The sequence below is a fragment of the Haplochromis burtoni genome, unplaced genomic scaffold (assembly GCF_018398535.1).
Source record: "Haplochromis burtoni strain Fernald_Lab_line unplaced genomic scaffold, NCSU_Asbu1 Contig_554, whole genome shotgun sequence".
Lineage (NCBI taxonomy): Eukaryota > Metazoa > Chordata > Actinopteri > Cichliformes > Cichlidae > Haplochromis > Haplochromis burtoni.
Genome location: NW_024582915.1, coordinates 260796 through 282514, shown reverse-complemented (window position 1 = coordinate 282514; position 21719 = coordinate 260796). Strand labels below are relative to the sequence as shown.

General features: G+C 41.5%; 1 protein-coding gene across 1 annotated transcript in view; it reads left to right on the top strand.

The window, feature by feature from the left end:
• The first annotated feature begins 230 nt into the window (after window positions 1-230).
• LOC102302621 (bifunctional heparan sulfate N-deacetylase/N-sulfotransferase 2) overlaps window positions 231-21719 on the top strand; it is a 33338-nt gene continuing 11849 nt past the window's right edge. The window contains exons 1-7 of the mRNA XM_005947811.2: window positions 231-381; window positions 4637-4698; window positions 7153-8797; window positions 13060-13147; window positions 14887-15041; window positions 18889-19074; window positions 21454-21582. Of these exons, the coding sequence (XP_005947873.1) occupies window positions 7730-8797; window positions 13060-13147; window positions 14887-15041; window positions 18889-19074; window positions 21454-21582 (1626 nt within the window). The 5' untranslated portion in view covers window positions 231-381; window positions 4637-4698; window positions 7153-7729. The remainder of the gene's footprint in view (window positions 382-4636; window positions 4699-7152; window positions 8798-13059; window positions 13148-14886; window positions 15042-18888; window positions 19075-21453; window positions 21583-21719) is intronic.

Genomic DNA, 21719 nt, shown 5'->3' with positions numbered 1-21719 from the left:
TTTGGTTTCTGCTCGCGGGTCACATCAGGGAACTTCACTGTGCTACACACCAGAAACAAAAACAAATCTATGTAACCTTTGTAGCTTCAGTTATTCAAAATAAAAGTGTGTCCACTCATTCGATATTTCCCGAATTGACAGGAAAACGGTTCTCTTTATTTGGTCTTCAGTCTACGAAAACAACTCTTGGATTAATAACGCGGGCCTTCAGATTGTAAACCCTCCCCCTGTGTGACGGATTTGGTTGACTCCAGGCCCCGGCAGAACCAAGATGGCTACCTGAGCACCGACGAAACGAAGTTCACTTTCTCACTGTAAATACTGAAGCTTGTTGTGCTTCTCCGCCATGGACGGATCACTGTGTGTGGACAATGAATACAGGTGAGCGTCACAGACAGATTTTATGCTAAGGCCTAGGGGCTGAAGCCCGGTTGTCTGCAGGATTCTGCAGGATTTTGAGTAGCTCTAATAGCCAAAGCAGCTAGCTGTGGGTACAAGTCATACCCGTAGTTAGGGGACTGGTGTTTGTACTGGGAATCCTTGTTAGCGGCTGGACAACTCAAGGATATACCTGCACTACAATGAGATAAAACCACCAGGAAGCCATGGTCAGGCCACGGTTTTATAGGTTAGACGTTTACCCAGACACACTGAACGCTGTTCTTAGCTAAGCTAACGTTAGCGAGCTTTGCGCATGCACTCAGCAGGCTAAAGAGTTAGTTTACTGCCGTGCTGCTTTTCAGATGTCCTCCTTCATGTAATATAGTGTGGTGAGTCCGACAGGTATGTGCACTGAGAAATCACCCTTGTGTCTGGTTTACTGCCAAGTCCCATATTTTCACTAGTGTAACGTGAAGTAGACCAGATGTTGCACAGCGACAGAGGTGCTGTCGACACCAGGTTGGACGTTTTGGTCGTTGTCAAATAACCCGAGCTGTTCGGATTACACTAATAGCCGTAGCATTGCAGACTCTGCGCTCTTTGAACCCCTTTCGCCGACTCCACTTTACAAATACATATGATTTAATATCAAATTAAATGATCTAGAACGCGGCCTGAGAAAGGGTTGATCAGACTACTTTATCGTTGTCATCTCCACTCCAGACCATCACCATTTTAGTACCATCTTAATACAGTATATATTGTTTATATATATATAGTTACACAGTGACAAATTTTTAAGCTTTGCTTCTCTACACCACCATAATGGATTTCAAATCTAACGATGAAGATGTGGTAAATCCAAACCTTGAGCTTAAATTCAAAGGATTTAACAAAAGTAATGCATTAACTGTTTAAGAATTGCAGCCATTTTTTTTACACAGACTCGATATTCAGAAGCACAAAAGTAATCAGAAATACACTGTTGAAAAAAATAATAGGAACACTTTGAAAAAACATCCGATCTCTATGGGGAAAAATATGTTGGATCTCTTTACTGATATGGACTGGGTAATGTATTAGGAATGAAAAGCTTCCATGTGGTTTGATGGAAATAAAACTAATCAGCTGGACATGGCTGAATTCAAAGACACCCGAAGGCACTCCGTAAATCGAAGTGAAAAACAAATTGCTTTGACTTGTTCATTTTGTTAATTTGAAACTAGAAGAGCAGGCATGGTGCGTTTCTGCCTTTGAGATGCTCTGGAGGACTTTACTGCTGCCATGCTGCCACCTTCAGTTGCTGTTTGTTTGTGTGTGTCTCTGTCTTCAGTTTTGTCTTCACTAACTAAAGCATTCTCTATTTGGGCTGAGACAGCCTTGGTCTTTGAAAAATACTCAGGGTCCTCTTAGTTGCCTGGAGAATCTCTTGGGTTCTTTTTGTAGTATTCGTTGCATCACAATCTATTTGCAGTTTTATAGCTTTTGGCTGAATCTGATCAAAGTATAGCCCCTACACGCCACAGTAGCCCTTTTTCTATTAGTACCTACTTGGGTCGACAGGACCCGACTCAGACCAACTGGTTTGCCATTACGACCCAGTAGTACCTTGTTTGCTGGGGCAGGACAAACCTTGGGGCAGGGATAGTGCAGTACGTAGAGTGGTGGCCCCATGATCGGAAGGTTGGGGGTTCCCTACACACTGCTCCTTGGGCGCCCAATGGCTGCCCACTGCTTCACTGAGTGAATGGATTAAATGCAGAGAGGAATTTCCCCACGGGGATCAATAAAGTATACATTAATATTACCTTGTTTGTGTGCTTGTCATCATAGCAACGTGTCTGCGCATCCCACAACGTAATTAATATGCTACAAAACACTAGAACAAAGGTGGATGTTGAAGCGACCTGCTGCTCTGTCTGTAGCTTTTCGTCACACTCGGGGGGGTCACGGCGTTGTTGTTTTTTGTAGCCATTCCCTTTGTTGCTGAGTTTTAAAAAATGGCGGTTATGATTTTCTTGAGCTGAGACAGTCATGACTAATCAGGGACACTACTAACCACCCAATCAATGCCATGCAGTCTGACGACGTCACATTTTAGTACCTGTTTTAGTCACTTGAAACCCCAGCCGAGCAGGTACTAAAAAAAAGTACCAGGTACTACGACCTGATGGAAAATCCTGAAAACTGTGGTGAACCGTGCCGAGTCAATCCAAGGAGGTACAAATGGAAAAGGGGCTAATGCATCCTGATACTTCTGCTAGCAGTCATGTCATGGCCTGGTTCCACTGGCAGACACATACACTATGGCATAACATTCGCAGGTGATGATGTACTCGTGGGGTTATGGTTGAGGTCATTACCTATGCATTACTTGTTCCTTATCTTCCCTCTATATATTTTTAACACTGTTTTGCAGATTTATCCTATTTTTCTGCTTTTTATTTCCCAGAGTTGTGCAGGCTCTCTCAGACATGTTGTGATGAAGTCTTATTTGGTCTTTCTGTTTCTAAATGTTATTTGTGGTTTGGTCTGTGGCAAAGCCAATGTAATCCCCTTCATTTGACAAAAATATTCCTACTTCCATAATGTTGTAAAGAGTTTTTTCTTAACAGTGGAAATGATTCTGCAATCATCCCCTTTAGTAGTTTTCTGTGCTCCTTCAGACCTTTTGGCATTGATGATCTAGTCCAGGGGTGGGCAATCTCAGTCCACGAGGGCCGGTGTCCCTGCAGGTTTTAGATCTCACCCTGGGTCAACACACCTGAATTACATGATTAGTTCATTACCAGGCCTCTGGAGAACTTCAGGACGCGTTGAGGAGCTAATTTAGCCATTTAAATCAGCTGCGTTGGTTCGAGGACGCATCTAAAACCTGCAGGGACACTGGCCCTCGTGGACTGAGATTGCCCACCCCTGATCTAGCCAGTGCATTCATGCACCACATCACTTCTAAATGAACCTATCTGAGACGGAGGGTTATTTGGGTTAATGTCAGATTTCTTCACTTGCATGGCAATCACTTAGGGATCTTTTAATGAGAGCTTCAGTGGAAAGCTGTTCAAGCTTAAAACTTGCAATCCACTGCAGATCTTTTATTTGCTTTATTTGTCATCTGGCTGTGAGAACTGTTTAACATTCAGTTGTCTAGTGTCTTTTGACTGTCTGAAAATGCATTTCCTTGCATTTTTGATCTTCAGTGGATAGGACCTATAAACCAGCAGTCCCCACCTTTTTTGTGCCACAGACCAGTTTATATCTGACAATATTTTAAGGTGTGCAGTGTGGCTCCCTGTACCTCCTCAACAGGAGCTCATGAATGAATAAATGGTGTGTCACAAAAATTTGAATATCATTACATTTTTATGTGATTTAATTAAAGGCTTGTATATTATGTGAACTACTTAGAGTCTTTGTTTTAATTTTGATGGTTATTGCTTATAGATCATGAACATAAGAAATCCAGTATCTTAGAGTATGACATTATTTCATTTTGCCTTTCTGTACGAATAAAGTCCAACCCCACCCCTAACTTTTTCTTATTCTCAGAATGGGCAGGGTAGGGTAGTGATTGGTCAAATTTAAATATCATCTGATGGCATGATTCACACATGTTTAAGCTCACAATGGAAAGTCACTCCTCTGCCTGAAAGATTACAATGGAGCTTGGAGGTTTTTGACTTCCGATGCAAGCAACAGTCTGAACTTAACTGCTTTAAAAGGCTGACTGTTCAGAGTGTTGTATTGTAGCATTTAAAGGAGAGTTGACTGGAGAATAAAAGTGTAATAAGAAAAGCTACACAAGCAACAGGTATGATGGCAGCCACCTGTACAAGGAGACTACTTTTGATACCAGAAGAAAGGTCACGATCAAAATTATTAGGGTTTCGCCTAATAACTTGAATTTTCTGTATTTTTTTTCTGTAATAATAATGGATTGGATTTATAAAGCGCTTTTCAATACCACTATTCATTCACTCACTCGTGGAGGCAGCTACAGTTGTAGCCACAGCTGCCCTGGGGCAGACTGACAGAAGCGAGGCTGCCATATCGCGCCATCGGCCCCTCTGGCCAACACCAGTAGGCGGTAGGTAAAGTGTCTTGCCCAAGGACACAACGACCAGGACAGAGAGCCCGGGGATCAAACCGGTCACCTTCCGGTTACAGATACGCTTCCCAACCCCCTGAGCCACGGTCGCCTACTACTACTATGCTCACTATCTTAATCACTCCTATCTCATCTTTCCTTTTTCAGATGGTGGCACCAATGTTGAGCTGAAGGACTTGCACCTGTGGATGGAAAGCTGTTCAAGTAATGTCAGTACATTTTATTCCTTATTCAACTTTAGTTCATTTGTTCTCATTTCTGTAGTCTAAATTATTTAATTTAAAATATCAACGATAACAGGCAGCACGGTGGCACAGTGGTTAGCACTGTTGCCACACAGCAAGAAGGTCCTGAGTTAAATTCCACCATCAGGCCGAGGTCTTTCTGTGCATGTTCTACCCGTGTTTGCGTGGGTTCTCCAGCTTTCTCCCACAGTCCAAAGACATGCAGTTAGTGGGGATAGGTTAATTGAAAAATCTAAATTGCCCATAGGTGTGAGTGAATGTGTTAGCCCTGCAACAGACCAACAACCTGTCCAGGATGTACCCCTCCTTTCGCCCTGTGACAGCTGGGATAGGCTCCAGCAACCCTGAAAAGGAGAGTGGATGGATGGTATTTTTGGACCAGCAAAGTGATTGCTATAGAGATGTTGCCTCAAAATTGGCATATCTCAGCATGACCAAAAAGGGGATTGTGTTGATCTAGAGTAGCATTTTCAGTGGAGAAATGTTTTGTCACTCATCAGACTCAGCTGTCTGCAGGTTTCCCCAACCTTATAAACGGTACATTTGCACAGTGACTGAAGTACCTAGTTCCTTGGATGAGTGCCGAAACATTTCTCCCAAGAAAACGCTGCGACCCTGGCAAAGGGAAGACAAAAAAAAAGTGTCAGCCCTAAAAAATTAATTAATTAATTAAAAAACATTTTTTAAAAAGCTTTTCTTTCCAATTTCCTTAGATTACTATGACCGAGAACCTTCACAGACATACTTACATAAACCTAAAAGTTAGTTGTAACTACTAGGGCTGGGCGATATGGCCTAAAATCCATATCACGGTATAATTTGAAGCATGTGCGGTAATGATATATATATATATCGCAATATATTCTTTTCTTCTGATAAATGTATTTTCCGCACTATAAGGCACACTTAAAATACTTTAATTTTCTCAAAAATCGAGAGTGCCTTGTGTATGAATTCTGGTTGTGCTTACTGACCTCGAACTGATTTTGGCGTGCAGAAATCTGCTAAAAAATGTTTTAGTACAACTTTGGTAAGCCGCACTGCTTGATGGATTGTCAGAGCATTACGGCTGCTGTAGTGAGGAGCTTTGCGGAGTAATCTGGGTCCAAAACTCCGTCCTCTTCAGGTCCCAAAGTCAAACGAACACTGAGAGTTGAAAGAATTTAGACCGTTTTTATCTTTAATAAAATCATCAGCGTTGCTGCTTTATCGGGTGTAACAATTAAGTTTAACATCCAGGCATCCATGAAAACAGAATTTATTACATTTAACGGAGTTAGAAGTTAACAGGAAGTTAGCTCGCTAGTTTCCACCTAAACATTTCATACCATGTTCTGACAGAGATTTTTGAAACTAATTCAAACGTACAGCTCTGCTACCACTTCCAACATAAATGAAGACAGAAAACTAAACAGCAGTGGCGTTTGCGGGGTTCCTGAAGTTGGACTACCTGGTATATAATGTTGTGCTACGTGATTGCTAGCGACACAGCTATGTTAGCATAACATTAGCACAGTGAAGCTGGAGGATGAACGCCAACTTTTTTCCACTCGATAAAAGTTAACGTGAGGGATTCTGGTGGTCAGGGACAAATGCAATCGCATGGCAGGATGCTATACACAGGCCAAACTTCAGTCAGGAGAACAACTGAGATCATTCATCCACAATACGAGGTTAGTCATTAATATACTGCAACAACATGGGAATAGAGCAGCTGTGAGAGAATTCAACATTAATGAATCAATGTTACGGAAGTGGAGGAAGTGCAGTTTTTGGCTTTCCCCATATTTCAAGAGTGCTTCATGTCTTTGCTGTGACTGTCGCCCGCCATAATTTGCAGATGATAATGGTTGTAGCCGCTGCGATGCTTTCGACCAAAACAGGCGCAGCTTGATGACATCATCAACATGCGCTATCGCGATAGAGCGGTATAGTCAAAATCTCTATCGTTGGCCAAATTTATATCGTTTCTATCGTATATCGTTTATATCGCCCACCCCTAGTAAATACCAGAGTTCCTATACTTAAACTCTCACTATCACTAAAACTCTCGTCTAAACCAAGTAATTTTTATTTTAGTGTAGCAATGAAACAGATGTTAAAGTGATGCAGAAGTGGCACATAGCTAAGTATTGACAATTTACTTTCTTTGTACTTTGTAAATTCTAGGGGAATGGAGGGGGAGGAACACAAGCTATAAAATGTGTAGTTGATTTTGCTTTGTCCATGGTGTGTGTAGAGTAGTACTTTCTTCTGTTTAATATCGTAATTGTGGCTACAGGAAAAAATGGAATTTTTGAGACTGGCTCTAAGAACTAACAGCTGATGTCTATTGAATCATTTTTCCCCCTCTTACCCTTTGTTGTAATTTTCACTGCCTTTTTCTCACCCTCCCACTTGTCTCTCCCCATTTTCCAGGTGTCTTTCGGCAATGTACAGACAATGTGTCCCAAGGAGGGTCGGCCCCAAAATACATTCTACAAGCATTGATGCTTCCATGGCTGACGGACTTGTCAGGCATCTGCAAAAGGAGAGACACTCGCATTGTGCAATATCTGCTTAAACTCTTTAAGAACTGCTGACCAACCAGCAGGAACTTGAGATTGAACTTTTGGTGTGGCATTGAAGACCCCGACCAGTTCTCAGCCAGAGACCACTGGTGTTGGTGTTCATTTTTATTGACCCATCTTACATTTCTTACTCTTCAGACCCTGTATTGGTACCTTTCAAATTAGAGAAAGGAAGTTGCAGAGTTTTTTGTTTGTTTGTTTTTTTGACACTGCTGAGCCATAAGGACAGAAGAGGTAATGGATGATGTTGGCCATGGTGACGTAGTGTAAATGGCTATTCTTCAGCACATCCCGGTGCCAGTATCTACTGCTCGATCTTCCTCTTCCACTCCCCTCTCCTCTTGCTCCTACTTCCCTTATCTGCTGTCCTTCCTTAATCATTACTGCCTCTTGCTGTCCAGTCCTGCCTTTACCCTCCAAACACCATGGTGGGTTCAGGGTTGGGTGTTTGGAAGCTAATGCGAGGTGTCCGCCAGCTAGAGCTCCATCGCCTCATCCTGGCGCTCATCATCTTCTGCTTGCTGTCCATGGCCTTTTTAGCTTACTATGTCTCCAACAGCCCAAAAATCAAGGAGGCCCCTCCTTTACCTTTTAGTGATTGTGGCGGTGGTGGTGGGATTTCACTAGGAGTAAGTACGGGCGATGCAGAAGGAGGGCCAGGTGGCCAGAGGGCACCACTTTTTCTTCCTCCGCGCCAGGGACAACTACACCATGTTAAGGATAATTTAAAGACGGAGCCTGTGGTTCTGGTGTTTGTAGAGAGCATCTATTCCCAACTGGGCCAGGAGATTGTAGCCATATTGGAGTCAAGTCGCTTTCACTACCGGACAGAGATTGCTCCTGGTAAAGGTGACATGCCCACATTGACAGAACGTAACCGTGGACGCTATACTTTGATCATCTATGAAAATGTCTTGAAATATGTCAATCTTGATTCGTGGAACCGTGACTTGCTGGACAAGTATTGTGCTGAGTATGGAGTAGGTGTCATTGGCTTTTTCAAAGCGAATGAAAACTCGCCTTTCAGTGCACAGCTCAAAGGCTTTCCTCTCTATCTACACTCGCACTTGGGACTCAGGGACTACCGCATCAACCCCGCTGCTCCTCTACTCTACATCACCAAGCCTAATCAGATGGAGCAGGGCTCCTTACCAGGCGATGACTGGACCATTTTCCAGTCTAACCATTCTACCTATGAACCAGTGCTTCTAGCTAGAACCAAGACCTCAGATACACTGGCGCATTTTGGACCCAGCCCTTTGCGGGCCCTTCATGCCACAGTAATCCAAGACTTGGGGCTCCACGATGGCATTCAAAGAGTTCTTTTTGGAAATAATCTCAACTACTGGCTTCACAAGCTAGTGTTTGTGGATGCTATTGCCTACTTGACAGGAAAGAGACTGTGTTTGTCCTTGGACCGTCACATCCTCGTAGACGTGGACGACATATTTGTTGGCAAGGAGGGAACCCGTATGAAGGTGTCTGATGTGGAGGTGGGTGAGCCTTGTCAGCCGTACATACAGTTGGTTCCTCTGTTTTGTTTTGTCTTTGTTTTTATTTACAGTACCAAAGTTTTTGCAATTTTGCCTTGGTACACCACCAAAGTTGATTTTAAGTCAAACAATCAAGATGTGATTAAAGTGTAGAATGTCACCTTCAATTCAAGGGGTTTAACAAATACATTACATTAACTGTTTAGGAATTATATCCATTTTTATGCACAGTATCCCATTTCAGAGGTTTCTAAGTAATTTTATGTATATGGATTATTTTTAATGCTCAGATGAAAATTCTTTGCAGTCTCACCAAGTCTCACTGAAGTTAAAACAGAAAGCAGAAAATGAAAAGCCGCGCTATTGGGTACTGATCGGTACCCTGCTCAGACAATGATAGGAACACTCTTGAGGTAGGCATAACTTCCCTAGATTAATTTTGAATCAGTTCTTCTTACCATGAAAAGAATTCCACATCCATGAGTCCCTCTGGGCCCCAGTGCCCAAAATTTCTATTTGTTTGTTTTTTTTGTTTTTTGTTACTCAAGGGCGTAGATTTGGCATGGACGGAAGGGACATGTCCCCACCAATATCCAGCGATTATTGAACTCTCCCCACCACCAATAATTTGATCTCTTCGAGTGAAGAAAAACAAACCCGATAGAAGGAAAAAAAAAAAAAAAAACATCTGTCAATGTCTCATTCACCCAGCGGTGCAGAAAGAGTTAAATTACGTCCTCTACTGGAGTCCTACCTCATGTGACAAATATGGCCAATGTGATTGGCTGTGCCTTTCAGGGAGCTCTGTTTAGTTTTAGCAGCAGCAAGCCTGCGCTGCGAGGACCTGCAAGGAGGAGAGGAGGATGGCAGCAAAAAGGAAAGACCTGAATCTTAAAAAAAATATTTTTCAAAGAAACCTGTAAGTCACTTAAAGTCAAGCTCACTCATAAAATGTGTCCGTCATAATAACGTTACAGGCTATGCTAGGCCATACATGCCAACACTTCCGATTTTTCCGGGAGAATCCTGAAAATCTCCCGGAGCCACCATTCTCCCCAATTTCTCCCGATTTTCCACCTGGACAACAAAATTGAAAAACCATATCCCAGATTGGCCCAGCCAATTCCAGTTTCCAACAATGGATACTACTACTGCAGCTACTTAGTTTTAATATTACTCTTATTAATCTTTCTGGGTCGCAAAATAAACTTTTAACATATTTTCAGGCGAGAATGTAGCTGCGTAAACTTCAAATAACTTAAACATGTTATTGTTTGGCCTTTTTCTGTGTTTTATTTGTTCGTGAGTAAATCGGTTTAGCTGAGATTAAAGTTATTAAGATTAGATTAAATAAAATTTTATTAATCCTCCGGGGTTTTCACATAGCTAAATAAATGTCAATCAGAAAACTAATTAAACAGAAGTGTGAGACGGTCGAGAATCTACGCCAGTGTCCGGTTATATTTTAGACAGCAAGGAGCAGACGGCAGAGGTGACATGATTCTGACGGCTAGAATATCCAATTTCACAGTAGCTCATTTCCGGTCTACCCGGCTTTCGGAGGACCCGGCCCACTTAGACCGAAAAGGCCGGGTCCTCAGGTGGACGCAGCCTCTGAATTTGGACAATAATAACAGTGACATTTAACTTATTTTATCCCATAAGTAAACACTGTAAAATTCAAGTTTTTTTGTATATATCAATCATTTGTTTAATAGTAATTTAACGTTATATAATTCACATATAAAACTATGATTTATAATTTTAAATGGTTTAAAAGCATGTAGAATAGCATATGTAGGCAAGTATATTTCTCCTTTTTTTTATCAAGAAGTAAAGAGAAAAAGGAAAAAATAAGAAACAGGGCAGGGTTCGGTGGTTGAATCATCCGTCTCCACCAATGCCAAAGCCAAATCTACGCCCTTGTTGTCACTGCACAGAGTTGGCTGTGGAGACTTTACCTTATAGGGTAGGTTTGTTTGTTTATTCCAGTGATGGCCTCTAGGATTTAGAAAAATCAATTTCCCAATTCAAATTTAATTTAATTTGAATAATCTGATATAGATTCTTAAACCGTGAAAATCATTTTTTAAATATAAATGGTTGTTTTCCAGAAATGCCAAAATCTCAGGTAAGAGTACACAAAAGTACTCCAACAGCTGCCTTAAAGAGCAGGTGAATGGACTCCGCAAAAATGTAAACACAAAGTGCGATTGTTCACACCGTCTGGTGCTGAAGTGGACATCTCACAGATTCTGAAACTGCAGGTTTTGTCACTCTCCAACCAGAATTCATTGAACCAGCAGTAAAAGAAGTGTAAAACAACGTTTCATGTTTGGAAAAAAATTGATATAAATGTTCTCTTATTTTGGCTGTTTTGCTTCCAGCGCGGGATTGAGTTGAATCAGGACTTTATGAATCAGAATTGAATCGCTTGTTGAAATCTGGGACAATACGCTGTCCTAATGGCCTCTTTAATTTGCATCAAACTCTATTTGACCTCATGCTGAGCATTCAATTTAAAATATAACTAATATAAGTTCAGCAGTTGGAATAATTTCCAGTTCTTATATCTGCTTAATTTGCCATGAGATAATAAGGAAACATCTGGCCATGAAACTGTTTTAGTGAATTCTCCATTTAATTTTGAGCATCTGAATATGCGTCTGTGTATAAAAATGGTTGTATCTATATTAAAAACACCTTTGCAATACTTTTGTTAAACCCTTTTCAATTAATGTAGCTAAGATCAAAAAATGATTTGCTTGTTAATAGCACTCTGTTTACAGTTTGGTAAAAAGTAGACTTTAGGGATGCCACTTTTTTGGAAACGAGTACGAGTATTTGCATTTCAGTACTCGCCGATACCGAGTACTTAATAAAAACATTAAGTCCTATAATTTAACAAAAAACAAACAAACAAGGGACTAGTTTGGAATTAAGAACATTTATTTAAAATGAAAAGCATGTTGTATGCAACATATTACAGAATAAATAATTATAAAAAAAACAAAATTTAATTTTAAATTTGTTCATCTGTTTCTCTGTTTAGAAGTCTCACTAGCACAGTCACAGCTGGGATGACATCAGAGGCTAGTGCGTCGTAGCTGCTCACTTTTTTAGTTAGTTCCTCAAAGGGGGCGAGGATGGCAACAGTCGTCTCCATAAGAGCCCATTGGTGAGCGGTGAGATAGTCAGGGAGTTCGTGCTCGGACACGCCCAGCACTCGCTTTTGCTCAATGAGGGACTGGAGCATGTAATACGTGCTGTTCCAGCGCGTCTGTACGTCCTGCTGCAGTCTCTTTATTGGCTGGTTGAGCTGTCCCTGAATGTCCTCGAGGCGGGAGTAGGCTAAGGTGGAATGTTTAAAATGCCCAACTATTTTCCGCCCCAGTGCTTTAGCATCAGCTATGCTCCTCTGTGCTAATAAGCGTGGGTAAATAAGCGTGGGTACAGCAACACAGCGTGGGATTAACCGCTTACATGCTGCTCAAACATAAACAGATCTCAGACCGTGCTATTGGTCCTCAGTATCGGGGGACTTTTAACGAGTACGAGTACTTTAGAAAATGTGGTATCGAGGCCGATACCCGATACCGGAATCGGTATCGGTGCATCCCTAGTAGACTTCATATAAAAATTCACCTGCAAAATTGGCTTTTTTGATATTGTGATACTAGCACTGCCTACGGATAATAAAACACAAAAAAAATTCTATTTCAGTACTACTAAAATGTTAAAATTGTTACTAAAAAACTGAAACCAATCAAGTCTACATCACATTTCAGACAAACTTTCAGTGGTGTTTTTGAATCCTAACATTTGATTCATTGCTGACTATTTAATGGAAAAATGAGGAAGGATAATATATTTAAAGCTGCCACCATCTTTGAGTGATTGATTTTTGAATAATTTTGATCTTTTAAACCCTTTTTCTAAAGCTCATTAAAGCTTGACCTGCAGAAACAAGGAGATATGCAGTAGAGTTTGAAATGTTTCAGGTTCCACCTTTCACTGCCTCTTTAGGTTTCATTTATTTGTAACTGGAATTCTTGAATCTAATGTAATTGTAGGTGGTAGGTTGGATAAATGTTTGACTCTATCCATTTGACTGATTATTTCATATTACAAGGATGGACCTGTGTTTCACCCATTGTGTGGCATTTCTGCTCTTTGTCAAATTTCATCCTTCAGGTTAGATTCTGTTAGTAAGGCTTGATTTTTGTAATTGGCAACGGTTAAAATGTGTCATCCTTTTACAGGCATTGCTCAACACACAAAACAAACTGCGAGCACTGGTCCCAAATTTCACCTTTAACTTGGGGTTTTCGGGAAAGTTCTATCACACAGGTATGCATAATCTTTCTGTTTTTCTACATTCACAACAGCCATGAACTTCTTTACACTGCTCTATTCAAACATGCAGGTGAAAATGGAAACTTGTGTTCTGTGCTGGTGTAGTGACCCCTCAGTGTATTCAGAAGGTCACTCATTTCCTGCTGTGCTACATGTGGAAAAGTACAAATGTGGAACATACAGCGGTTAAAGTATTCAACATGTCAACACAAGTAAAAATATTTCTAACGCTGCTTGTGGTTTTTGTTGCTTTATTTTGATCACAAGCTCTCTTTTTTTTATTTCGGCACAACTTGAAGCCTGGAGCGAACTCTTCCTGCAGTTTCCTCCACAGTGTCTCCTCCGTTACTATATAAAGAGAGGGAGTCATTAGTCCCCTCATAAACACCTGTCCCCACTGCCAGCCTGACACCGTCTCATGAGATCACTGCAGCAGCCCAGAGACCTGCCGCAGTGCTATTGACATGAACCTTTTTAACCAGATGTCGGTAACAACGTGTCCAATCCAGAAGAAATTAAACCATAGATGGTCCATAAATTATCTGTAATAATGAGAAAGGAAGAAGTATTCAACAAATGAAGAAAGGGAGGCGTGACAGGCATGGAAAATCACAGTACCAGCTGAAAAAGTTCATGACCACTTGTGGAGAGAGATCTGGAAGCAGCCTGTACAATTATTTCCAAGAAAACAATAAGTAATGCAACCACCATAGCCTGTATGCACGCTCACCATACACAACTCTGATGCTGAAGAAAAGGCATGTTGTGGCGTGTTTACAGTTTGCTGAAAAACATTTACACAAGCCTGTGAAATACTGGGAAAATATAGTTTGAGATTCTCTTGGATACCGGAGTCAAAGGCACTACTTATCACCCCCCAAACACCATGCCTACAATGAGGTTTGGAGGTGGGAACCTCATTGTGTGGGGCTGTTTGTCAGTCAGCATACGGCACTGATGTGCTTCATATAATTGAAGGAAGGATGAATAGGAAAAATGTACAGATACATTCTCAAATAAAATCTGCTGCCATTTGCCCACATGATGAAGATGGACGTTTCAGCAGGGCAGTGATCCCAAACACACAGCCAAGGAAACGAAAATAAAGCTGCAATAATGGCCAGGCCTGACCTGAATCCAGTTAAAAATCTGTGGAAAGAACTAAAGCTTGCATGTGTGGATTGCATGCATTGTACATCTGTTGAGAATTTCATGTCAATAGCACCTTTTAAAATATCACCAATTTTCTGAGTGAATATATGTTCAATACTTATTTTACCCGCTGTATCCTGACCTAACGTTCATGTGTAAAAACAGCCTGATATAATTTCATCAGTGCAGCTTGCTGCTCGAAACATTACCAAGTATAGTTTTGATCTGTGCAGGTTAAAACAGATGCTGTAAAGTCTGTTTGGAAGAACTGGTTTCCTTTGTTAGCGTCGCTGCTGCACGATCAGCAGCACTGACTGGATGCTTTCATTCATTTTTCAGTCCCTTTCCTGTGAATGTGAAATGTCTTATTTGGCACAAATATTTAGAATTTGGTGGTCAGGGGGGGGGGGCAATGCTACTGTGACTTTAAAATACTTGGCACTGACTCAAACATTAATTGTTCATTCTGGGTTTCAGGGCAAGCTCATCTCATACACTTTCTCTTCCTAGATAAAAGTGAATTTGGTGCAGATCAGGTCATGTTAATTATGCTGTGTGTGCGCCTGCTTGTTTGTATTCAGGCACTGATGAAGAGGATCAGGGAGATGACATGCTGCTGCAACACAGGATGGACTTCTGGTGGTTTCCTCACATGTGGAGCCACATGCAGCCTCACCTCTTCCACAATGTCAGCGTTCTGGCTGAGCAGATGAGACTCAACAAGGTCTTTGCTCAGGTGGGCAACATTATTACACTGGGCAGTCTCACAATATGGAAGCTTGATTTCCTGCAATAAAACAAAAACAAAAATACAGCAGATTACAGAGAGGGAGATGCTGCAGTTTTGAAAACAATTCCGCAGGTGCATCTGACACCGTTCTGTCATTTTGACATGTCACTTCACATTTCAGTGAATATTCTTCACTGCAGCAGTGGTCACGTATAGTTTCACATGATATAGCAGTATTTGTGATGCATGACAAGTGACTTTTCTAAATGCATTTTGTAAATGTTCTTACCAGTTAGATGGTACCAGTCAAAACTTTAAACATGTTCACCTGTACATAATTTTGACAGCTGCTTTGATTAGAGAAGCAACATCCTGCATGTAGATATGAGGATGCATCCACAGGTTTATACAGATAGTATCGGACAGTGTGACTCATTTACTTTACTTCAGACACGTGAGCCGTCTCTAATGTCACATGCTGCAAGATCCTGGTTGATTCTGTCTTTGTCCAGGAAAAATGAACTTAAGTGCTATAATTCATTGATTGTAAATGTACTCAACTTTTAAAAATTTGGGAAAAAAAACATTTAAATAGAAGTGCTGTTGTCTGATGTAATAATTTTAGAGACAGTTAATTTTCTTTAAAATTGAGAAACAGTTGAAGTCTCAAGCTTAACTTCGAGAAAGAGGCAGAAAATGTTTTTCTGCGTATATTTCAGATCAAACATTTGATTATATGACAAGATAACACAACTAAACACAAAATGCAGGTTCTAAATGAAGGTTTTTATTATTAAGGGGAAAAAAATCCATATCTACATGGAACTGTGTGTGTGGGGGAAACGATCGCTCCCTAAACCTAATAACTGGTTTGGCCGATGCTGCCGTAACATGTTGCTGCTAAGGATGCCCCGAGCGTGAAAGTGGACCCGAATGCAACTTCAGATGGAGGCACAATACTTGGTTTTCTAACAAGACTTTATTAATGAACAGCAAGTGAAATATACTCGGAAGCAAAGAACATGAAGCGTGAGCCAGAGCGAGAGTCGGGGAGTGGGTTTTCAAGTTTTATTGTCATATACAGATAAACAGTTTAACATTTACCTGTAATAAAATTCTTGTGTCCCTCAGCTTTACATGTACATATGGAAAGTGTACAGGTATATTAAAGAAGGACACTCCTGCCGGGCGGCAGGAGTGTGAAAAGTCTGTGGCTGGGATCAGAGGGTCCGCTGCGTCTTCCTCATGCAGTGATGTCTACAGAGATCCTGCATGGCTGGCAATTCAGTCCTGGTGATGCGCCGTGCTGATCTCAGGTCACCAACATGGTGTGACAAACTCAGATCCTCGGTGATGTTGATGCCCAGGAATCTGAAGCAGCTGACTTTCTCCACCTCTGCTCCTTCTATGGGGGTGTGGCCTCCTCTCTGTAGTCTCCTGTAATCCACAATGAGCTCCTTGGTTTTGCTGACGTTAAGCAGCAGGTTGTTGTCGCGGCACCATAATGTCAGGGCTCTCACCTCTGCCCTGCATGCCGTCTCATCTCCTTCAGAAATGCAGCTGATGATGATGGTGTCATCTTGAAATTTGACGATGGTGTTGGAGCTGTGTGTTGCTGTACAGTCGTGGGTGAACAGGGTGTACCGCAGGGGGCTGAGCACACATCCCTGGGGGGCACCTGTGCTGAGTGGAAGTGTGGATGCGGTGATGCTGCCGATCCGAACCACCTTTGGTCTGTCTGTCAGAAAGCCCAGTATCCAGCTGTGCAGGGAAGAGCTGATGTTCAGGTCACGGAGTTTCATGACATGCCTGGATCTTATGATGGTGTTGAAGGTGGAGCTATAGTTAATGAACAGCATGTGTCTTTTTTTTTTTCTGGTCCAGGTGGGGGAGGGCAATTGCTATTGCATCGTCTATAGATCTGTTGTAGGCAAACTGGAGTGGATCAAGTGAAGCAGGGATTAAAGATGTGATGTGAGCTTTGACTATACGCTCAAAGCACTTCGTAGCAATGGCGGTGAGTGCTACAGGGCGATGGGCATTTAGGCAGCTCACATTAGTTTTCTTAGGGACAGGGATGATGGTGGTCCTCTTAAAACATTTTGGGACAGCAGACTGGAGCAGGGAAAGGTTGGAAATGTCTGTGAAGACATCTGCCAGCTCGTGGGCACACGCTTTGAAAACCCGACCTGGAGTGTTGTCTGGTCCAGGAGCTTTCTGAGTGTTTACTTTCCTGAAGTATTTACACATGACTGCCTGAGATATCTGAAGAGGGCAGCTGTCCTCTTCCAGCAAAAGCTCCTGAGATAGATGTTTATCAAACCGTGCATAAAAGGTGTTGAGCTCATCAGGTAGAGAAACGGTTACCTCCTCACTCTGCCGCTGTTTCCCTTGTAGTCTGTGATGGTCTTCAGACCACTCCACATGTTCATGCTGTTGGAGTTGCTGCAGCAGAGTTCCACCTTTTCTTTGTACTGTCCCTTGGTCGTCTTTATTTCTTTTCTGAGCATATACTGGGATATTTTGTATTCACCTGGGTATCCCAGATTTAAAGGCTGCGGTCCGCGCTCTGAACGCTGCACAGACCTCTCTGTTAACCCACGGCTTCTGGTTGGGGTAAGTTCATACATTAGCCCTCAGTACAACATCATTAATGCATTTGTGGATAAAGTCTGTTACGTACTCAGCGTAATTGTTGATGTTGTTGTCAGCGGCAGACTGGAAGACTTCCCAGTCTGTGATGTTGAAGGAGGAGTGATCTGATTTGCCAAAACTGGAGTATAATGGAGTCCCACAGCTTTAGAAATGGCTTTATAACCTTTTAAAGACTGAGAGCTCTCGGTTACTTTGTTTCTCATTTGTTCATGAGTTTCCTTGGATCGCGGCATAAACTCCTTCATTTATTAACTGCATTTTGTTCTTACTTGTTATCTTTGTCTTATATTTAAATTTGTTTGAACTGAAACATTTAAGTGACAAACACAAATTGGAAAGGGGGCAAACACTTTCTCACACCACTGTACATGAAAGCTGGTTTTTGGATTTTGGTGCAACTCTGGCATCTAAAGGCGTGTAGACTGTATTATAGCATTTATATAACAGTCTTCTCATCATACTGACCACTCAAAGTACTTAACAGTACAAGTCACAGCTGGTTTTCCCTTTTTTCTTTTCGTATCTAAAACATTGTAAAAATCGTGACTTGGTATGACTAAGTTCACTGTATCTGCTTGCCTCTGTGTGGGACTGTAGCTCAGGAGCTAGAACAGGTCAGCTACTGACCAGAAGGTTGGTGGTTTGATCCCTGGCTGCCTCAAGCTTCATCCCAAATATCCCTGGGCAAGATACTAAAGCGCTTAAAGTATAGAGGAAAGTGCTTGTGTGAATGACTGAATGTGGCATAAAGTGCTTTGAATGCTCCAGGAGAGTAAAAAAGCTCTATATATGAATCAGTCCTTTATCTTTTTTTCTCCTTTTTTTTCTCTTGACTACAACTGTTTCTACCTGTCTGTCACCTGCTAACTCCATATGCTGTCTTCTTACTGGTAAATGGATTCTGTTTCTTATATAGTGCTTTGCATTTCTACTCGCCCGGAGTGCTCAAAGCTCTTTATACAACATGCCACATTCACTCATTAACACAAGCACTTCCCTTTATACTTTAAGTGCTTTCTGACTAACATTCATACTTCGATGGATTCATCAGAGAGCAGCTTGGGGTTAGTATCTTGCCCAAGGATATTTAGCATGAAGACTGGGTGAGCCAGGGATCGAACCACCAACCATCCGATCAGTAGCTCTACCTCCTGAGCTACAGCTACCCCTTATTCTTATTGTACCATTCTCTCTCCAGGAGCATGGCATCCCAATAGATATGGGCTATGCAGTAGCTCCACACCACTCTGGGGTTTATCCAGTTCACAGCCAGCTATATGAAGCCTGGAAATCTGTGTGGGGAATCAAGGTGACCAGTACAGAAGAATACCCTCATCTAAGGCCAGCTCGATATCGACGTGGCTTCATCCACAATGGCATCCAGGTCAGTCCACAGTCTTTGTTCTTTAATAACACATGTAATTTTCTTCACACAAACACATCTTTCAGCCAAGATGATGTGATGTGAACTTTTGAAGGTTTTTGTGTTAAAAAAGGACAAGCTATCTGTTAAGATGTTATATTTTGAATGTTGTATCAGTGAAGTCTGTAGTATTTCTTAAGGCTCTGAGTGTTGGCAAGAGGTTTTTTGCTGGCTTAATGGTAACTAATAACAATTTGCCGCTGATTACACTGAAACAGATTTTCAAAGTCAATAGCTAGAAAGTTTCATTTGTGACCAAGTGACACTTTCAGCCTCGGCTTACTGCAGGTAAGTACTGTCACAAGACTACCATCATTGCCTTACAATGGGCTTTTCACTTAGTTTCATAATTCATGATTGTTTCATAATTATGAAAATGCTTCTTTTCATGACAGTTTCATATTATCCATCAGTACCATTCACAGAGAGCTGGGGAAAGGCTCCAATCAAACCATTGTTAGATGGAGAAAGATGTACCCTTAGGCCCCCTCTTTGGTTCGCAGATGGTTTTTCTCTTTTCACATAAATGGCCTCCTTGACTCCTCCAAAACCGACATTCCTATTAGGGCTGGGCCATATTATACCGTTCATGGTAATAACGGTACAATGTTAGGCAACGATAAGAAAATGAAATATCGCGATAGAATATGGTTAAAACGCCCATGCGCAGTGCCTTTGTTTTCATACGCACATGGCGAAAAAGCATTGCGGCAACGGAGAATGAGAAGGGAGAATCAGAATACTTTATTGATCCCTGGGGGAAATTATTGAAAGCAGATTGTTGAGTGAAACGGATGAACCAGAATTGGTTTGTAAAAGTGGTGCAACTTCAGTGATGTGGAACTGGTTTGGTGTCCGTCAGATACACGACAAAGCAATTTTTTTTTGTAGAACATGCAAGCGGGCCGTCGTTATTGTCGTGTTTGTCGGACTAAGGTGCTCGCAAATCTGGAAGTAATCTGGGTCCTAAACTCCCTCCACTTCAGGTCCCAAAGTCCAACGAACACTGCGGCATCACTGAGAGTTAAAAACTGTCTAAATTCTTTCATCTTTAATAAAACGATCGGCATTGCTGCTTTACCAGGTGTAACTATGAAGTTTAACTTCCAGGCATCCATGAAAGCAGAATGTATTACATGTAACGGAGTTAGAAGTTAGCTTGCAAGTTTTGCTAGTTACCCAAGCATGATATAGCATGTTCTGACTGAGAGATTTCTGAAAAAATTCAAACATACAGCTCTGCTATCACTTCCAACATAAATGAGGACAGAAAAATAAACAGCATGCAATCGCATGGCAGGATGCTATACACAGGCCAAACTTCAGTCAGGAGAACAACTGAGATCATTCATCCACAATACGAGGTTAGTCATTAATATACTGCAACAACATGGGAACAGAGCAGCTGCGAGAGAATTCAGCATTAATGAATCAATGTTACGGAAGTGGAGGAAGCGCAGTTTTTGGCTTTCCCCATATTTCAAAAGTGCTTCATCTCTTTGCTATGACTGTCGCTTGGCATAATTTGCAGATGATAATGGTTGTAGCCACTGCGATGCTTTCGACCAAAACAGGCGCAGCTTGATGACATCATCAACATGCGGTAGAGCGGTATAGTCAAAATCTCTATCGTTGGCCAAATTTATATCGTTTCTATCGTATATCGTTTATATCGCCCACCCCTAATGCAGTGGATATTATACATGGTTATGCTCAGGATATGTCAGCCCATTTCTACTGGAAATGCCTTTTGGTTAAACTTTCAGCAAGGAATTTGCATTTGCACTGTTACATTTTTATAAAGCTTTAATGTACATAAAAACCAGCTTCTTGTTTAAGTGAAAATAAATGGATGGGTTTTTTTGCGCTAGTCAAGTTGTGGAGTTGTATTTTGTCTCGCATCAATTATATCGTCGGTTATATCGTTATCGCAAATTTTCAAATATATATCGTGATAAATATTTTTGGCCATATCTCCCTGCTCTAACTCCTATATTTGAAATATAGATAAGATAAAATTACAAGAGCAAGACATACTTGGTCAGTGTTGAGGTTGGTCCTGTTATTGAGGGTGGAGACGTCTCTTATAAATTTCAATTTTCAATAAATGACCTCCATTGCTTGCAGTTGGCCATTTATGTGAAAGGAGCAGCTGTGGCTACACTTGGATAAGTGAAAAAGTTTCCCACTAAAAACACATGATGCTGAGAACACAGAGGAACAGAATCAACTTTTTGGGGTTTCCTTACCTAGATGATTGACCAATCAGAATACTTTATTAATCCCTAAGGAAATTATGTATATATCCCCAATATTTAATGCCCTATTTGTTCATTTCAGGTATTGCCCAGACAAACTTGTGGTCTATTCACCCATACAATCTTCTATAATGAATACCCAGGAGGTTCAAAAGAGCTGGACAAGAGCATCAGAGGGGGAGAGCTATTCCTCACCGTCCTCCTAAACCCTGTAAGAAAACCTCCATGCACACTACAGCTGTTGGCTTGAGACTGTCTAGCACTCATGTTTCACACGTGTCAACTTTACATGAGACTTGAGTGTCTGAAGATTTGGCCTGGCTTTACACAAAGGTCATTCCATCTTCA